A 20,618-nucleotide genomic window follows, 5' to 3' on the forward strand; every position below is an offset into this window, starting at 1 on the left:
GCAGTTAAAAAAGAAGAAAATACTTCCTCCCTTGTCCAGCACATTAAAAAAACAGGGCACGAAATTGACTTTGAAAAAACTTAATTACTTTCCAAAACAGAAAATTTATACAGAAGAATTACTATGGAAGCTATAGATAGATAAACACCCCTTCAGCATGAACAAACGCGATGACACGTCCCGCCTACGAGATTTGGAAACCAGCCTTAAACAAAAAAACATATCATAATCATCACCATGTCAATCCTTCAAGTAATTGTGATTCCACCAACCAATCAAATCACTAAAACATAGTCACCCAATCTATTTGCTACATTCAAACCAAATCTCCACCCACAAAACTATATATAAGGAACAAATGGCAGTTGCAAACATTCCATATTTACAGCAGCACGAAGCTTAAAACTTCAGCCTGATGATGGTGAATATGATTTCACCGAAATGTCGCATAGACACTCAAAACATTACACGGGGCAAAACCCGAACTCAGAACAATCTACATACATATACGAAAATCTACGAAAACAAATATACTGTACATATATATATATACATATACATATATGTAGATTGTTCTGAGTTCGGGTTTTGCCCCGTGTAATATTTTGAGTGTCTATGCTATACATACACCCGTGAAAATCTACGAAAACAAATATACATATATCTATATATCTATGATAATGAATATGCTGCATGAAACAATTAGCCTGCAATCTAGCAGGTGTAAATATTAAGCTGATACCAAATTAACTCATGTATAAAGCATAATGCTTTATTTTGTCTTGAATGTATATATGTATGTTGTAACATTTTACTTTCTTCTTCTCTTTTCTTTTTTTCTTTCTGAAGGATGCCTATGCATAAAAACTTATGTAATTTCATGCACCATGTAAATGTTGTATTGTTGTAGTGTTTATACCTAATCTTTTTTAATGTAAATAATCAATAAAGTATTTTTTTTAAAAAAAGGAGAAGCACATTGTTCCGGGGAGAAAAAGAGACACAGGTCGGTGTTGCACTCGCTTTTCTTCTTTCACTTTTTGATTTTTTCCTCTTTTTAAATTCCTTTCATTTTCTTCAGGCTTCACCGCCATGAGCAACCCTCCTGGCTCCATCCAGGGACAGAGAGGACATCTTAGGGAGCCACCCTCTTAAGTTGGGTGAATGAAGAGACTGGGACCAGGTTTCATACAACAGCTCTTTATTGGCTACTATGTACAATCCAGCAACTAGCTTGCCCTTATACAGAGATAGAAATAACAAGAGTTGGAAGGGGCCTCGAGGGGCCTCTACTCCAACCCCCTGCTTGAGCAGGAAACCCTACACCACTTCAGACAAATAGTTATCCAACACCTCCTTAAAAATATCCAGTACTGGAGCACCCACAACTTCTGGAAGAAAGCAGTTCCACTGATCGATTGTTCTAATCGTCAGGAAAATTCTCCTTAATTCTAGGTTGGTCTTTTTTTTTATTAGTTTCCACCCATCACTTCTTGTTCTGTCCTCAGGGGCTTTGGAGAATTAGGGGGACCCCCCCCCCAGATTCAAATATTGGAACACTGCTATCATCGTCCTTCCTTTCACTAGACGAGGCAAACCCAGTTTCTGCAACACGTTTTCATGTTTTACCCTCCAGTCCCTTAATGATCTTGGTTCTTCTGTGCACTTTGAGTCTCAACATCTTAACCCAAATTGGATACAATATTCCAAGTGTCCCTATATAACGCACGAATCCCAGCGACGAATCCCACACGAATCTGCCACACGAATCCCAGCGACCAATTAGGTCCCACAGAGTGGGCCTTCTCCGGGTCCCGTCAACTAAACAATGTCGTTTGGCGGGACCCAGAGGAAGAGCCTTCTCTGTGGCGGCCCCGGCCCTCTGGAACCAACTCCCCCCAGAGATTAAAATAGCCCCCACCCTTCTTATCTTTCGTAAGCTTCTTAAAACCCACCTCTGTCATCAGGCATGGGGGAAATTAAGATATTCTTTCCACCTAGGCTTCTACAATTTATGTATGGTACGTTTGTATGTATGATTGGTTTTAAAATAAGGGTTTTTAAGCTACTTTAAGTATTGGATTGTCGCATGTTGTTTTTACCACTGTTGTTAGCCGCCCCGAGTCTACGGAGAGGGGCGGCATACAAATCCAATAAAATGAAATGAAATGAATGAACATTCCTGTAAAAATATCCTGTTAAGTCAACCGGGATATGACATTCTTATTTTCCAATGCAGCACTCGTCAGTAAGACGGAATGCAAAAGGGAATTGACTGAAAAAACAGGGCTAAGCCTGCTAAGACGTTTCTCTCTGTAAACCTGTTAAAGACTTATTTCTAACAACAGTCAAGTGACTCCTGGAGGTGGACGCAGGGACCTGGGTCAGAATAAGATTACAGAAGACCACATATGTTGCTTGAAAAACGGTAGGTAGTCCCAAAAATCAAGGATAATCCTGCAGGCTGTAACCCTTTATCGCACTTTTATGTCCCTTGTGCTGGTTTTTACACCACCGACAAAGCCAAAATGTGTTGTGGTTAGCTCTGGCCCAGCTCCTGCCCCAAGGACTGTGGATGTGGGGGAGACATCTACATACTGTAGGCCTGTTTTGCCCCCGGTGGAATCTGCTGATGAAGGCTCCTCTGACCAAGAAGACATGAGTGACAGGGAGGAGGAGAGTGGGGCAGACAGCTCAGAAGGAGATCAATTATCTAGCTCCTCCTTGGATTCAGAACAAGAGTTAATGATACAGCCACACATGCGGAGAGCGATGCATAGGCAGCAACAACTGAGAGATTATTATCAAAGAAAATGAGGTCACCTGTGGTTGGGTGGGGCTGTGGTCATTAGTGAGGCTGCTAAAAAGAGCAGCCTGTGGGTTTGGCCATTGTGGAGGATTATCTGATTGTTGTGTTTCGTGACTGCTTTACTGACTTTGACCTTTTGTGTGCTGATTTTTCCCCGCTTTGAAACTAAACCAGGGCAAAGTGTGTTTCACTTTGTGAAAGAAGGAGGACTGTGAATTGCCTCACAGCTGCAAGCTAAGTATCACAGAACTGATAAGGGACTTGTACCAATTACCAGTTTGTTTGGAGACGAGTGCTCTTTGCTATACCAAAAGAAGGCTTGGTTTAAGTGAATTTTCATTATAAAGAACATTGTTTTGAATTTTCAAACGTGTGTGCGTCTGAAATTTGTACCTGTGAATTTTTGGGAGGATTCTACCAGAGCCCGACAGAACAAAATGCAATGGAGGAAAATTTAATCCGGCATCAGCGAACACCCCCCTCCCCAAGGATTGCCAGAATCACCGAAGCAAGAAAATGAAGACGCACAGATCCTCATCTAACCAGCCAGTCCAGCATCTTCCTGGGTTGCAGTTGTGGCTTCCATACTTCTCACGAGTGGTAAATAATTTCTAATTGTTTTTGCAATGAAAACAACTGTTTTCGCTGCAATTTCACAGGAATGTAACCCTATTCCCACAATATCTAATCCATCTAATCCAACTCATGTTTTATGTCTGAAAATGGTTTATATCCTTCTGCCAGGCTGTAAACTGTATTAAATACTGTACAAGTAATTTGTTCATATTTTTCCTTCATCTTATATTTGGCTATTGAAGCCTCCTCGCATTGTTTTATGTTCTCTTTACAAATATTATGAGCTCTTGACGAAAAATGTTCTTTCATTTTTTTCCTTAAAGAAGCCTGTTTTACCTCTTTGTTTCTCCCCGACGCCTCAATCTGAAAATATTTCCATTGTTTTGACACGTGAACGCTTTTCATTTTTAGGAAGCCGTGTTTTGCACAATACTCGCAGCCTAACTTTTTGTTAGAAACTTGCAATCCTTCGTATTTTTCTTTAAAACTGATGTATTGTTGCAGTGTCCAGCATTCGGGAAGACTGTCTTCGATTTTGGAGGTATCGTTATTCATTTCAATCACTGACGGACTGCTCTCTCCAAGTTGCAGTGGCTGTGCTTGTGACTGTTGTATATCACCCAAGGCCATTTCTGATACGACCGACTCCAATCTTGGTTTCTTACTGATTCTTACTGAAAAATTCTGTTGCCTTTTCATCCTGTTAAGGGTAACTGCAAAAAAAAAAAAAAGGAAAATTAAAAATCGTTTTAGTTTGGATTCCATTGTGGTTGTACATGTGAGACAGAGAAAAATCCCCAGAATTTTATCTTTTAGGTATAGCCAAACAGAAATATAAAAAAGATATTTTTTAATCTGGTTGTACATATTTTAACAGTGGCCAGGATAGTTTATGCACAAAATTGGAAAGGGGAAGATGTTCCCAAAAAAGAAGATGTAGTTAAAAAAATCTTGGATTGTGCAGAGATGGATATGATGACAAGAAGGCTGAATGATAGAATCTGATTTTTATACTATTTGGAATAAAGTTTATACATGGATAGACAAGAATAAAGTTAAAATTAAGGTTATGAAAACCGCAAGAATACAGTATATCCAAATGTTATTGATATTTTTTTGTTGTTGTTATTGCTGTTGGTTTTTCTTTTTTATTAATTTAATCCTATGTTTATTAGAATATGTAAACAAAATTCTTCTTTTCACTTGTTGACTTAAAGATTTAAGAATTTATCCTTTTTTCTGTATTAAAAATTGACTTCAAAAAAAGAAGGGCAATTGTAACCCCTACTATGTGTTTAAATGTTTGTGAGTTTGTATGTTCTTTTATTGAAAAATTAATAAAGTATATTCAAAACAAAAGAAGAAGAGAGAGACAGAGCGACTTACCAAAAACTAGGCGAGCAGCCAAGGCAGGTGAGGCGAGAAAAGGAGTGGTTGGGAAGGATGGGGTGGGGCCAGCCAGTGGTGGGATCAGCCGGTTCACCAAACTGCACAAAGTTAGCTACTAGTTCTACTGGAGAGGTGGGTTCCTCCCGGTTCGACTTTTTTTAAAACAATTTTTTGGCACGGCGCATTTATGTGTGCAAACACGGCCACGCGCCCCGGGAGGAAGCAAACTGGCGATGAGGCAAGTTAGAATTCATCCCTGTTCTACTGAACCGGTCGGAGCCAGCTGAATCCCACTACTGATCACAATTATATCTTTATAAAAGGCCTACAATCACTGATCCCTTCATTTTAAATCACAAATAGCAGCATTTCAATAAAGGAGAATATTTGCAGCTTAGGGTTGAAATAGCAAAAGCACTGAGACCTCATACGGAATGCAGCTGCGAGAGCAATCATGGGCTTTCCCAAATATGCCCACGTTACACCAACAGTCCGCAGTCTGCATTGGTTGCCGATCAGTTTCCGGTCACAATTCAAAGTGTTGGTTATGACCTACAAAGCCCTTCATGGCACCGGACCAGATTATCTCAGGGACCACCTTCTGCTGTACGAATCCCAGCGACCAGTTAGGTCCCACAGAGTAGGCCTTCTCCGGGTCCCGTCAACTAAACAATGTCACTTGGTGGGACCCAGGAAAAGAGCCTTCTCTGTGGCGGCCCCGGCTCTCTGGAACCAACTCCCCCCAGAGATTAGAATTGCCTCCACCCTCCTTACCTTTCGTAAGCTACTTAAATCCCACCTCTGCCATCAGGCATGGGGGAACTGAGATCCTCTTTCCCCCTAGGCCTTTACAATTTTATGCATGGTATGTCTGTATGTATGTTTGGTTTTATAATAAGGGTTTTAAACTATTTTAATATTGGATTGTTATGTGCTGTTTTTATTACTGTTGTTAGCCACCCCGAGTCTACGGAGAGGGGCGGCATACGAATCCAATAAACAAACAAACAAACAAACAAATACTGCTTTACTGCCATCTCTAAGCAGTTTCCAGAGTCTGTTTGTTTGTTTGTTTGTTGGACTTCTATGACAACCTTCTCAACCGACTCAGTGTATCATACAGCATAATAAGTACAATACAAAGGCCCTATTTGGACAGGGAGTCATTGCTCAGTCGCTCATGCCCTAATCACCTCGATGTTCGTTTACTGCAACGCTCTGTACATGGGGCTACCTTTGAAAAGTGTTCGGAAACTTCAGATCGTGCAGAATGCGGCCGCGAGAGCCATCGTGGGGCGTCCCAGATTCGCCCACGTTTCTTCAACACTCCGTGGCCTGCACTGGCTGCCCATCAGTTTCCCGTCACAATTCAAAGTGTTGGTTATGACCTTTAAAGCCCTACATGGCATGGGACCAGAATACCTCCGGAACCGCCTGCTACCGCACGAATCCCAGTGACCAATAAGGTCCCACAGAGTTGGCCTTCTCCGGGTCCCATCGACAAAACAATGTTGTTTGGCGGGCCCCAGGGGAAGAGCCTTCTCTGTGGCGGCCCCAGCCCTCTGGAATCAACTCCCCCCGGAGATTAGAACCGCCCCCACCCTCCTTGTCTTTCGTAAATTACTCAAGATCCACCTATATCGCCAGGCATGGGGGAACTGAGATACCTCCCCCAGGCTTTTATATTTTATGTTTGGTGTGTATGTGTTGTTTGGTTTTAAATGATGGGGTTTTATATGTTTTTTCTCTTTTAATATCAGATTTGTTCCACTGTACCATTGTTTTTATTATTGTTGTGAGCCGTCCCGAGTCTTCGGAGAGGGGCGGCATACAAATCTAATTATTATTATTATTATTATTATTATTATTATTATTATTATTATTAAATATTGTACTGTACAGCATAATAAATACAATACAATATTGCCCCCAACAATCTGAGCCTTCATTCTATCAACCTTGGAAGAATGGAAGGCTGAGTCAACCTTGAGCCAGTGAGGATCAAACTCCTGGCAGTGAGCTGAATTACCTGCAATACTGCATTCTAACCACTGCGCAAAAGACAGCTGGACTTTCTTGAAAGAACTTCACGCAGCTCAGGAACACCTTCCCTTATTATTTATTTATTTATATAGATTTGTATGCCGCCCTTCTCAGAGTACTTGGGGCGGCTAACAGCATATAACAATACAGTACAATGGCAAAACTAATTAAATGTAAAATTACAATCTAAAAATCCAATATTTAAAAACAATCATATCAGTTCAATCATACAACATACAGTGTTCCCTCGATTTTCGCGGGTTCGAACTTCGCGAAAAGCCTATACCACGGTTTTTCAAAAATATTAATTAAAAAATACTTTGCTGTTTTTTCCCCCTATACCACGGTTTTTCCTGCCCGATGACGTCATATGACCTTTAATAATTTTTTTAAAAAATAAACTTTAATTAATAAACATGGTGAGTAATAATCTAAATGGTTGCTAAGGGAATGGGAAATTGTAATTTAGGGGTTTAAAATTGTTAAGGGAAGGCTTGGGATACTGTTAATAGCCAAAAATAGTGTATTTACTTCCGCATCTCTACTTCGCGGAAATTCGACTTTCGCGGGCGGTCTCGGAACGCATCCCCCGCGAAAATTGAGGGAACACTGTATATCTCATTTCGTTGGCCAGGGGGCTGAGACCTAATTGCCCTAAGCCTGGCGCCATAGATGAGTCTTAAGACTCTTACGGAAAGCAAGGAGGGTGGGGCAGTGCGAATCTCCAGGGGGAGCTGATTCCAGAGGGCCGCCCCCCCCCCCACAGAGAAGGCTCTTCCCCCTGGCGCCGCCAAGCGACATTGTCTGGCTGATGAGTCAACTCTCTGGGACCTAATCAGTCGCTGGGACTCATACAGCAGAAGGCGGTCCCACATATAATTTGGCCCAATGCCATGTAGGGCTTTGTAGGTCATTACCAACACTTTGAATTGTGTCTGGAAACCAATCTGCAACCAATGCAGTCCATGGTTGGAGAAATATGAGCATGCCTAGGGAGGCCCATGACTGCTCTCGCGGCTGCATTTTGAATGATTTGAAGTTTCCGAACACTCTTTAGAGGTAGCCCAATGTAGAGAGCATTGCAGTAGTTGAACCTCTCGAGGTGATTAAGGGCATGAGCAACTGTGAGCAGACTCCCTGTCCAAATAGGGCTGCAACTGGTACACCAGGTGAACCTGGGCAAATGCCCCCCTTGCCACAGCTGAAAGATGATGGTCCAAAGTTAGCTGTGGATCGAGGACACCTAAGTTGTGTTCCCTCTCTGAGGGGGTCAGAATTTCACACACACCCTCCGCCGAGTAATGGACGGACAGATGGACATGTCCTTGGGAGGCAGAACCCACAGCCACTCCATCTCGTGAGGGTTGAGTCTGAGTCTATTGACACCCACCCAGACCCTAACAGCCTTTAGGCACCGGCACATCACTTCCACTGCACAAGGATACAGGATAAACCTCCATCCCGAGACCACCAGCAGGACCAAACCAGTTTCTGTGCTGTAAACAGGCGTGAATCCTGACTGTTGAGGGCCCAGAGAATCTTACCTGGTGAGATGCTCAAACTTTCACCTTCCTGGGAGATCTTCCAAATAAGCGGTTCCTGGGGAAGATTTAAGGGGTTGCTCTTTTCATCCAGATGTTGAGGAATGGCCCCCGAGAAAGGCCTTTGGACCTGATAAGAAACACAGAAGGGGAAATAAAGAGACCACCCAAAGAAATGAATTATTATTAGAAACATAGAAGACTGGCGGCAGAAAAAGACCTCATGATCCATCTAGTCTGCCCTTATACTATTTCCTGTATTTTATCTTAGGATGGATCTATGTTTATCCCAGGCATGTTTAAATTCAGTTACTGTGGATTTATCAACCACGTCTGCTGGAAGTTTGTTCCAAGGATCTACTACTCTTTCAGTAAAATAATATTTTCTCATGTTGCTTCTGATCTTTCCCCCAACTAACTTCAGATTGTGTCCCCTTGTTCTTGTGTTCACTTTCCTATTAAAAACACTTCCCTCCTGGACCTTATTTAACCTTTTAACATATTTAAATGTTTCGATCATGTCCCCCCCTTTCCTTCTGTCCTCCAGACTATACAGATTGAGTTCAGGAAGTCTTTCCTGATACGTTTTATGCTTAAGACCTTCCACCCGTCTTTGGACCCGTTCCATTTTGTCAATATCATTTGTAGGTGAGGTCTCCAGAACTGAACACAGTATTCCAAATGTGGTTTGTAGCAGGATCACAATCTCCCTCTTCCTGCTTGTTATACCTCTAGCTATGCAGCCAAGCATCCTACTTGCTTTCCCTACCACACTGCTCACCCATTTTGAGACTGTCAGAAATCCCTACCTCTAAATCCTTCTCTTCTGAAGTTTTTGCTAACACAGAACTGCCAATACAATACTCCCGACCCTCTGGAATCAACTCCCCCCGGAGATTAGAACTGCCCCCACCCTCCTTGTCTTTCGCAAGTTACTCAAGACCCACCTATATCGCCAGGCATGGGGGAACTGAGACACCTCCCCCAGGCTTTTATATTTTATGTTTGGTATGTATGTGTTGTTTGGTTTTAAATGATAGGGTTTAGGGGAAGAGCCTTCTCTGTGGCGGCCCCGACCCGCTGGAATCAACTCCCCCCCGGAGATTAGGATTGCCCCCACCCTCCTTGCCTTTCGCAAACTCCTTAAAACCCAAATTGATTCCCCTGGGCCGTTTCCGCTTTACGTATGGCTTGTATAAGATGTATGATTGTTTTTTATATTAAGGGTTTTAAATTGTTTTAACCATTGGATTTGTACTGTTTTGTTGTTGTGAGCCGCTCCGAGTCTCTGGAGAGGGGCAGCATACAAATTTAATTAATAATAATAATAAAATAATAAAATAATAATAATAATAATAATAATAATAATAATAATAATAATAATAATAAATAAATAAATAAATAAATTTTAAAAAAACTTGTACCGGAACTACCATTTACCAGTGGCAAAGAACTGGTGGGATCATAAGCCCGAAAAAGTGGTTGAAAATGAGCAAGCAAAACTACTGTGGGACTTCCAACTTCAGACTGACCGAATTCTGAAGCATAACACACCAGACATTGTGATCGTGGAGAAAAAGTATGGATCATCGACATCGCAATCCCAGGAGGCAGCAGAATTGAGGAGAAGCAGCTAGAGGAATTAGTGAAATACGAAGATCTAAAAATCGAGCTGCAACGACTCTGGCATAAGCCCGTGAAAGTGGTCCCAGTGGTACTTGGCACGCTGGACGCAGGGCCAAAGGATCTCAGCGGACATTTGAAAACCATCGGAATTGACAAAATCTCCATCTGTCAATTGCAAAAAGTCACTTTACTGGGATCGGCAAACATAATTCGCCGCTACATCACGCAGTCCTAGGTGCTTGGGAAGCGCCTGGCTGGTGATGAAATGCGAAATCCAGCATAGTCATCTCGTTTGCTGTGTTGTATTGACATAATAATAATAATAATAATAATAATAATAATAATAATAATAATAATAATAATAATAATAATAAAAATAAAATATAAGCTCTGAAAATGAAGGTCTCTCACCTGCACTTCGACCTGCTCTTTCTTTTCTTCCACCTGGCTCAGGAGGAAGCTTTCCGCCAGGGACACCGCCTGAGAGCTGGTCTCTGCTCCACACTCCCGCACCCAGCTCTGCATCTCTGGGGGAAGAAGGAACAGGAGCTGTTCCAGAACAATCAGGTCCAGCATCTGTTCCTTTGTATGTCTTTCTGGATTCAACCACTGGCGGCAAAGGTGATGGAGTCGGCTGCAAAGCCCTTGGGGACCCTCGGCCTGCTGGTAATAGGCCTCCCTGAAGTTTTTGCGCTGGGCCTCCGAGTTGATAGACTCTTTTTCTCCTTCCCTGGGGTTATGTTCAGTTTTTATCCTGACCTCCGCACAGCTCCCGAACTGAGGGCTTTGTCCAGCTCCTGCATCCAACAGGTGTTGTTCCTCCATTTTTATCTTGACCGCCCCATAGCTCCCGAACTGAGCAGCAGCAAGGCTTTGTCCAGATTCTGCATATAATGGGTGTTGTTCTTCCGTTTTTATCCTGACCGCCCCATAGCTCCCGAACTGAGCAGCAGTATGGCTTTGTCCAGCTCCTGTATCCGATGGGCGTTGTCCCTCCATTTTTTCTCTATTCTGTGATCCAGTTGCAAAAGATGCTAACAGCTGTTTGGATCTCCAAAACTGAGGATATGAAACGGGCCAATGGATCTCTACTGGAATTATATTGCCCTGGACAAATCTCGGTACACCAGTTAGTCTTCCCGACGTATGAGATTGTTTGGTCCACAAACAACTTCTACCTGCGAGTTTGAAAAACAACAACAACAAGATTTCAGAATTCATGTTGCATTTTCAGCTGTTTAATTTATTTTATTTATTTATTTATTAGATTTGTATGCCGCCCCTCTCCGAAGACTCTGGGCGGCTAACAACAATATAAAAGACAATGTAAACAAATCTAATATTAAAAATAATCTAGAAAACCCCAATTTAAAGAACCAATCATACATACAAACATACCATGTATAAATTCTATAAGCCTAGGGGGAAGGGAAATTTCATTTCCCCCATGCCTGACGACAGAGGTGGGTTTTAAGGAGCTTGCGAAAGGCAAGGAGGGTGGGGGCAATTCTGATCTCTGGGGGGAGCTGGTTCCAGAGGGTCGGCGCCGCCACAGAGAAGGCTCTTCTCCTGGATCCTGCCAAACGGCATTGCTTAGTGGGACCTAACCGGTCGCTGGGATTTGTGCGGCAAAAGGCGGTCCCAGAGATATTCTGGTCCGGTGCCATGAAGGGCTTTATAGGTCATGACCAACACTTTGAATAATGCACTTGGGGAAAAGGAATCCTCAATCTGACTATTGTATTGGCAGTTCTGTGTTAGCAAAAACTTCAGAAGAGAAGGATTTAGGCGTAGTGATTTCTGACAGTCTCAAAATGGGTGAACAGTGCAGTCAGGCAGTAGGGAAAGCAAGTAGGATGCTTGGCTGCATAGCTAGAGGTATAACAAGCAGGAAGAGGGAGATTATGATCCCGCTATATAGAATGCTGGTGAGACCACATTTGGAATACTGTGTTCAGTTCTGGAGACCTCACCTACAAAAAGATATTGACAAAATTGAACGGGTCCAAAGACGGGCTACAAGAATGGTGGAAGGTCTTAAGTATAAAACGTATCAGGAAAGACTTAATGAACTCAATCTGTATAGTCTGGAGGACAGAAGGAAAAGGGGGGACATGATCGAAACATTTAAATATATTAAAGGGTTAAATAAGGTCCAGGAGGGAAGTGTTTTTAATAGGAAAGTGAACACAAGAACAAGGGGACACAATCTGAGGTTAGTTGGGGGAAAGATCAAAAGCAACATGAGAAAATATTATTTTACTGAAAGAGTAGTAGATCCTTGGAACAAACTTCCAGCAGACGTGGTAGATAAATCCACAGTAACTGAATTTAAACATGCCTGGGATAAACATATATCCATCCTAAGATAAAATACAGAAAATAGTATAAGGGCAGACTAGATGGACCATGGGGTCTTTTTCTGCCGTCAGACTTCTATGTTTCTATGACCGGAAATTGATAGGCAACCAATGCAGACCGCGGAGTGTTGGTGTTACATGGCCATACCTAGGGAAGCCCATGATTGCTCTCGCAGCTGCATTCCGCACGATCTGAAGTTTCCGAACACTTTTCAAAAGTAGCCCCATGTAGAGAGCATTACAGTAGTCGAACCTCTTTTTTTGTTTCTCGATGGGCCAAGGCCAGAGTAGAGAAAGCAAGTGAGTCTCCCTGGCTAGGAGAGGTAGAAGGAAAATCTTCAGGAACCGTCAATATACCCAGAATATAAAATATAGAAATTTAGGAGGAGCTTGAATTTCTTCTTCCTCGTAGCCCACCAGACTCCCCTCTTTTGCTTCTCCAGGGTCTCTAAGCAATGAACTCTTAATTCTGGAAACAAGTAATCAACACACAGCAATTTGGTCACTTGAGTTGGACACTGGCTGAAGCAAATTTTGGATGAAATATTAAACATTTGTAGGCACTTTCATTCCCCCCCCTCTTTTTTTTAAAAAAAATATTTTTATTGAATTTTCAAAAGGACAAACAAGGACATACAACACTAAACATTTAAGGAGATACAATTGCTCCGCTTGTCGTAGAAGTCTAACTAATACAAAAATATAAAAAAATCCTAACTGTAGTCAGATCAAAGCAGAAATACCACACATGTAAGTTACATTCTTGTTAAATTTAACTCTATATTTTTAATATTAAACTTATTAATTAAATTTCTTTATATTTTATAATATTCTATACTTATACAAAAGGAAAAAGTTATTAGTAATACTATTTACTATTTCATTCTATATTATAATTAATTGTTAATACCATTTTTAAAATTCCACCAATCATATACTTTGTCCTATATTTTATATTCTGTTTCAGTTTGATTATTTAAACGTTTAGTCGTCATATGTAGTTCTGCACATTCTATATTTTTTTAAAATACTTCAGTATCTTTTGGTATTGTTTTTTCTTTCCATTTCTGTCCCCCTCTTTTAAGTGTTTGATATCCATCCTCCCTCGTCTTTCTTTTTCCCAGGGATGGGTAGGGTGGCTTTGTTGCATCCTAAAAGTTTGAAAATCCCTGGCCGGTTGAGTCCTTCTGATGGAAACGCCTCTTTCAAGAGACCTGACAAAGACACGGTTCACCCAACATGCCCAAGCCACAACTATCAGCTTAATGGGATGTGGAGTCCTTGATGTCCTCTGAGTTTGGCTGATTGTCCATTACCCAACTAGATAACATCAAGCGTTTGCCCTGGTTCGCCTGGTGCACCAGTTGCGGCCCTACCTGGACCGGGACTCATTGCTCACAGTCACTCATGCCCTCATCACCTCAAGGCTCGACTACTGTAATGCTCTCTACATGGGGCTACCTTTGAAAAGTGTTCGGAAACTTCAAATCGTGCAGAATGCAGCGGCGAGAGCAATTATGGGCTTTCCCAAAAATGCCCATGCAACACCAACAGTCCGCAGTCTGCATTGGTTGCCGATCAGTTTCCGGTCACAATTCAAAGTGTTGGTTATGATCTATAAAGCCCTTTATGGCATCGGACCAGAATATCTCCGGGACCGCCTTCTGCCGCACGAATCCCAGCGACCGGTTAGGTCCCACAGAGTGGGTCTTCTCCGGTTCCCGTCAGCTAAACAATGTCGTCTGGCGGGACCCAGGGGAAGAGCCTTCTCTGTGGCGGCCCCGACTTTCTGGAACCAGCTCCCCCTGGAGATTAGGACTGCCCCCACCCTCCTTGCCTTTCGTAAACTTCTTAAAACCCACCTCTGCAAAAGTCCTAGAGAGGCCAGAGATTAATCACCTTCCTTCCAAACAAAGCTGAATAGGGAAATTATCCAATCAGTAAACACGGAATTAAACATAGAAACATAGAAGACTGACGGCTGAAAAAGACCTCATGGTCCATCTAGTCTGCCCTTCTACTATTTCCTGTATTTTATCTTAGGATGGATCCAGGTTTATCCCAGGCATGTTTAAATTCAGTTACTGTGGATTTATCTACCACGTCTGCTGGAAGTTTGTTCCAAGCATCTACTACTCTTTCAGTAAAATAATATTTTCTCATGTTGCTTTTGATCTTTCCCCCAACTAAGTCACTAAGCACAGTGACACAGTTAAACGTCACTAAGCACAGAATTAAAGGTCACCAACAACCAGCTTTAGACTAAAACTCAGAAAGGGTATATATTTTTTTAAAAACCCCGCACACTATGTCAATCTTTTTAGCTAGGCAAGAAACCTTGCTGAATGAATGTCACTCATCTTGGTTCCTTCTTTCGGGCAGTTAGGCTTACTTATTCAAAATGTATTCTTCAAAGTTGATCGTTAAGTCCTGGCTGGAAGAAAGCCAAGGGGATAATTTCCTCCGAACACTGGGGAGACCTTTGATGCCTCTACGCCAGGGGTGAAATATCAGCAGGTTCTGACAGGTTCTGGAGAACCAGAAGCGGAAATTTTTAGTAGTTCAGAGAACCGGAAAATACCACCTCCACCTGGCCCCAGAGTGAGGTAGGAATGGAAATTTCGCAACATACTTCTCCCGCCACGCCCACAGAACAGGTAAGGAAAATTTTTGAATTTCATCCCTGCTCCACACACAGAGTTTCTCTTCAGAAGTACCCCTCCCCCACCACGTGGGGTCACTGTCCTGCTCACCCCTCCCAAATATTCCGGCTTTTGAGCCCTTCCTGGCAAAGGGCCTGCGGAAGGGCCGGTTTTACCTCCAGCCCACCACAAATAGCAGAAACACCTTTGCAGTTCCTCCCACCCCTTGGAGTGGAATCCTGTACAGTGATACCTCGTCTTACGAACTTAATTGGTTCCGGGAGGAGGTTCGTAAGGTGAAAAGTTCGTAAGACGAAACAATGTTTCCCATAGGAACCAATGTAAAATCAATTAATGCGTGCAAGCAAAAAAAAAAAATCAAAATTCTCACATTGCTTCTGATTTTTCCCCCAACCTCAGATTGTGCCCCCTTGTTCTTGTGTCGACTTTGCTATTAAAAACACTTATCTCCTGAACCTTATTTAACCCTTTAACATAATTAAATGTTTCAATCATGTCCCCCTCCACACACACCCATTAAGCAGCGCAGCCCAACGGGGTAGAGAGGGGCAAAGTCCTAGAGAGGCCAGTATTTCAGTGACATTAACATCTGAAAATCCCAAAGGCCCAAAGTTTGAAAAATCCCACCACAGAACTGGTCAGAAATTCCAGTGCATGCTCAGTTTCTTCTTGAAACTTCTTAGGCTTACTTTTGGATTTTCCCATCTATCTGTCTGTCTATACACCTATCCATTTATCTATCTATCTGTGTGTCCATCTGTCTATCTCTATCCACCCATCATCTATCTATCTATCTATCTATCTATCTATCTATCTATCTATCATCTATCTATCTATCTATCTATCTATCTATCTATCTATCTATCTGTGTGTCTATCTGTGTGTCTGTCTGTCTCTATCCACCCATCCATTATCTATCTATCTGTCTCTGTCTATCTCTTTCCACCCATCCATTTCCCATCTATCTGTCTGTCTGTCTATCTCTATACACCTATCCATATAATAATAATAATAATAATAATAATAATAATAATAATAATAATAATAATAATAATAATATCACATACTCAGCTGCTGCAAAAAGATCACACAGACTGACTACAAGCATAGACATGATGCTGTGGCACAGATGATCCACTGGAACTTGTGCCGGAACTACCATTTACCAGTGGCAAAGAACTGGTGGGATCATAAGCCCGAAAAAGTGGTCGAAAATGAGCAAGCAAAACTACTGCGGGACTTCCGACTGACTGAATTCTGAAGCATAACACACCAGACATTGTGATCATGGAGAAAAAGAAAGCATGGATCATCGACATTGCAATCCCAGGAGACAGCAGAATTGAGGAGAAGCAGCTAGAGAAATTAGTGAAATACGAAGATCTAAAAATCGAACTGCAACGACTCTGGCATAAGCCCGTGAAAGTGGTCCCAGGGGTACTTGGCACGCTGGGCGCAGGGCCAAAGGATCTCAGCGGACATTTGAAAACCATTGGAATTGACAAAATCTCCATCTGTCAATTGCAAAAGGCCGCATTACTGGGTTCGGCAAACATAATTTGCCGCTACATCACGCAGTCCTAGGTGCTTGGGAAGCGCCCGACTGGTGATGAAATACGAAACCCAGCATAGTGATCTCGTTTGCTGTGTTGTACTGACATAATAATAATAATAATGATAATAATAATAATAATAATAATAATTTATTAGATTTGTATGCCGCCCCTCTCCGAAGATTGACTGACTGTCTGTCTGTCTGTCTGTCTGTCTGTCTGTCTGTCTGTCTGTCTGTCTGTCTGTCTGTCTGTCTATCTATCTATCTATCTATCTATCTATCTATCTATCTATCTATCTATCTATCTGTATGTCCGTCTGTCTATCTCTATCCGCCCATCCATTATCTAGCTCAGCGTTTCCCAACCGGTGTGCCGCGGCACACTAGTGTGCCGCGAGACACAGCTAGGTGTGCCGCGAAGCTCCAGCTGGGCGGGGCGCCGCCGGTGCCGACCTGGAGCTCCCACTCACAGCTGTCCCCCGGCTCCTGCTCGATGCCGCGATTTTCGGCGCTCTCCTGCTGGGCCCCAAAGAAGGAAGGCAGGAAGAAGGAGAGCTCCATTCTTCGCGCCTTTTCCCCGTCTTCCTTATTTGGGGCCCAGCAGGAGAGCACCGAAAACCGCGGCATCGAGCAGGAGCCGGGGGACAGCTGCGAGCGGGAGCCCCAGGACGGAAGTACCAGCAGCGCCCCGCCCAGCTGGAGCTTCCCTGGCGTCGGCGGCAAGTGTCCTTTGTGGCCCGGCGGGAGGGCACTGGCGGTAGGAGCGGGGGGGTGGCTGTAGCGGCCGCAGGCAGTCGCGGGGAGATGGCGGCGGCGAGAGGGAGCTCCAGGCGGCGGCGAGAGGGAGCGCTCTCTCTCAGCTGACTGCAAGCGGGAGCCCTGACGGTGGCGGTTGGACGTGCTGCTGGACGTCGTACATGCCGACGCTGCGGGCCTGGCATATACAGTGTCCAGCAGCACGTCCAGCTGCCGCTGCCAGGGCTCCCGCTTGCAGTCAGCTGAGAGAGAGAGAGAAAGAAAGACATATAAGAGAGGCAGAGAGAGAGAGAAAGAGAGACATAGCAAGAGAGGCAGAGAAAGAGAGACAGAGCAAGAAAGAGAGACAGCAAGAGAGGCAGAGAAAGAGAGATAGAGAGAGAGAGAAAGAGAGACATAGCAAGAGAGGCAGAGAGAGAGAAAAAGAAAGAGAGACATAGCAAGAGAAAAAGAGACACTTAGCAAGAGAGGCAGAGAGAGAGAAAGAAAAAAAAGAGAGACATAGCAAGAGAGACAGAGAGAAAGAGAGATAGCGAGAGAGGCAAAGAGAAAGAGACATATAGCAAGACAGTGAAAGAGAGAGAGAGCAAAAGAGAGAAAAAAGCAAGAAAGAGATAGCAAGAGAGACAGAGAGAGAGAGAGAAAGACATAGAGGAAGGGAAGGAGGGAGAGAGAAAGAGAGCAAAAAAGAGAGAAAGAAAGAAAGAGGGATGGAGAGAGAGAAAGAAGGGAAGGAAGGAAAAGAGAGAAAGAGGGAGAAATAGAGCGAAAGGGAGGAAGAGAGAGGGTTTTTTTGTCCAAACTTTTCTTTAGCCCGTCCCCCCGCCCCCCCCTTTCAATGTTCCCCAGGATTTTGAAAATATGAATAATGTGCCGCGGCTCAAAAAAGGTTGGGAAACACTGATCTAGCTGTCTATCTGCCTGTCTAAATCAAGTACAAGATAATAGGTATTGATATAAACATACGCAAAGGAGGTAGAGGTAAATTGGGGCAACAGCACAGTAAGACAGGGATGGCAGGAACAATGCTGTGCTTATGTCCACCGCTTAAAGTTTCATATTTATATTTTCATTAGTATTTATTTTTTTCCCTCAGAACACGCCCCCTGGTGGCCTCTGTGCGCCACGCAGAGAGCAGAACCTGCAAAAGGGGAGGAAGAAGACGGGGTTTTTTGCAGGAAGGCCTCAGGATGGTGGGAGGAGGAGCGGCGGCGGCGGCATCCAGCCAGTTCGAACCTGTTTAGGCAGAACCAGTAGCTGAACTTTCCCTGGACGTCGTGGAACCGGCTGGACGACCTTCCTCCCTCGCCCCATCTGCCACTATCACCTAAAGTGAGGGGCAGGAACCTCTGACAGGACCGACCAGGGTTGTGGGTGAGGGAAGAGATAGCAGGAAGAGCCCCGTCGCCCCCAAGGAAAGGCAATTCCGCCCCCCCCTCACACACACAACCGACGTTCGCTCGCGCACGCGCCCTCCCGACAAAGGGGCACGAGCGGGCGGGCGCGTCAAACCGGAGGCCTTCAAGGAGAAGCGCGCTGTTTCCGGAGGAAGGGGGGCATGGAAAAGAGAATCGGGCGGGCGCTGCTCTCCCTTTCTTTCACATTTTCCATTTCTTTCCCTCTTTTAAATTCCTTACACACTTTGTTTTGGGGCTGCCTGGAGTGGCCCCCCCTCCCTGGCTTTATCCACCCCACTTCCCAGCCCAGGGGTGCCAACCCCTTCCCTCTCCCCTCTCCCCCAAGGAGACCTGATGCCCCTTTGCAGCCAACCCCACTCTTCTCTCCCCCCCCCCCAATACACACACAACCTCGCTCCTTACCGGGGACCTCCTGCGCTTCCAGAGATCCGGACCGGCGGGCCTCGCCAACCCAGCAAGAGCACGTTGCCGCCGCCCCACAAGCGCCCCCGAAGAGCGGGCGAGAACGACGCGGAGGCTTCCAGTCCCAGAAACGGAATCGGTGGGTCTGGATTGAGGGGGAGGGGAGGAGTTTTCCTAGAACTTCGGGATCGGGAGGGGCCCCAGAAAAAGGGCCAATGAGAAGTCTCCCTTCGGCCGCGTCATCGGTTTGTGGGCAGAGTCTCCTCCCTCTTTCACCCACTGGAGGAGAGTCCGGAGCGGAGGAAAGTGGGCGGGGGAAATCCTGTTCTGACCGCCTTTTGTATGCGGCTTTATTCCTCTCTAGCATTCCCCTCCATTGTTCTGTGATGCATTTGGTTGATGTTCTTTTCCCTGACACTCTAGGATTTGCCTCTGGCTGTTCTGAGAGGCACTTCCTGTTCCGGTAAACTACAATATCCTTTGTGTTAATATGAAAAAGGGGGAGGGTGTTACAAGTGTTATGTTCTGGCTTGTAAGCCGCTTTATTCCTCTCTAGCATTCATCTCCATTGTTTTGCGACGAATTTCCTGCCTCTTTAATTACATTCTAGCTGCCCTTGTGAGACATTTCCGGTTCCTTTACGTGTATATATTACATTTATTTATTATTTTATTTATTTATTTATTTATTTACATGTTCCATATACTGTAATATTCTGTATTATATTCTGTATTATATAATATATATAATATAATATAGTACATAAGTGCACTAGTGTGCCTTTCGTCCCCTGTCCAATTGTCTTTCCTTTATCTCATATATATATATATATTCCTTTCATATATCTTCTCTATTTTTACATATTATCTTTATATATATTACTTCATGTCGATTCTCCTCCATATGTATTTTGTATTGGACAAATGAATAAATAAAAATAAATAAAATCATCAAGTCTGTCATCTGCACCTCTATAACTGTGGTTTTGTTTTGCAACCCAACAAGTTAGACACAGACTTCAGAAATGCAGAAAAAACAGTTGCTGCCAATCTGCCTTCCATTGAGGACTTGTATATTGCACGAGTCAAAAAGAGGGCTGTGAAAATACTGATCCCTCACATCCTGGACATAAATTGTTTCAACTCCTACCCTCAAAATGATGCTATTGGAGCACTGCACACCAAGACAACTAGACTCAAGAACAGTTTTTCCCCGAATGCCATCACTCAGCTAACCAAATAATTCCCTCAACACTGTCAAACTATTTACTAAGGCTGTGCTACTATTACTATTAGTTTTTCTCATAGCTCCTATCACCCATCTCCTCCCACTTATGACTTTATGACTGTAACTTGCTACTTGTATCCTTAAGATTTTTATTAATATTGATTTGTTTCGTCGTTGCTTATTTGACTCCTTTGACAATCATTAAGTGTTGTACCTCATGATTCTTGACAAATGTATATTTTCTTTTATGTAC

General features: G+C 43.6%; 1 protein-coding gene across 3 annotated transcripts; it reads right to left on the bottom strand.

Annotated features, from left to right (window-relative positions):
* Positions 1 to 1,184: 1,184 nt before the first annotated feature.
* LOC139162912 (zinc finger and SCAN domain-containing protein 31-like) lies at positions 1,185 to 19,576 on the bottom strand. Of its 3 annotated transcripts, XR_011558392.1 has the most exons (5): positions 19,139 to 19,576; positions 10,396 to 11,162; positions 8,362 to 8,488; positions 2,140 to 4,098; positions 1,185 to 1,858 (listed from the first exon to the last, which is right to left on the bottom strand). XR_011558392.1 is itself a non-coding variant. In XM_070743816.1 (4 exons), exons 1-4 carry the CDS (start codon positions 19,503 to 19,505, stop codon positions 3,503 to 3,505), a joined length of 1,857 nt encoding a protein of 618 aa, XP_070599917.1. In that variant the 5' UTR covers positions 19,506 to 19,576; the 3' UTR covers positions 1,867 to 3,502. The 3 variants fall into 3 exon arrangements, 2 of the variants coding, with proteins under 2 accessions (XP_070599917.1, XP_070599918.1); XM_070743816.1 differs by lacking the exon at positions 1,185 to 1,858 and having other exon boundaries at positions 1,867 to 4,098; XM_070743817.1 differs by lacking the exons at positions 1,185 to 1,858; positions 19,139 to 19,576 and adding an exon at positions 12,493 to 12,543 and having other exon boundaries at positions 1,868 to 4,098.
* Positions 19,577 to 20,618: the final 1,042 nt, after the last annotated feature.

Source organism: Erythrolamprus reginae, chromosome 2, assembly GCF_031021105.1.
Source record: "Erythrolamprus reginae isolate rEryReg1 chromosome 2, rEryReg1.hap1, whole genome shotgun sequence".
Taxonomy (NCBI): domain Eukaryota; kingdom Metazoa; phylum Chordata; class Lepidosauria; order Squamata; family Dipsadidae; genus Erythrolamprus; species Erythrolamprus reginae.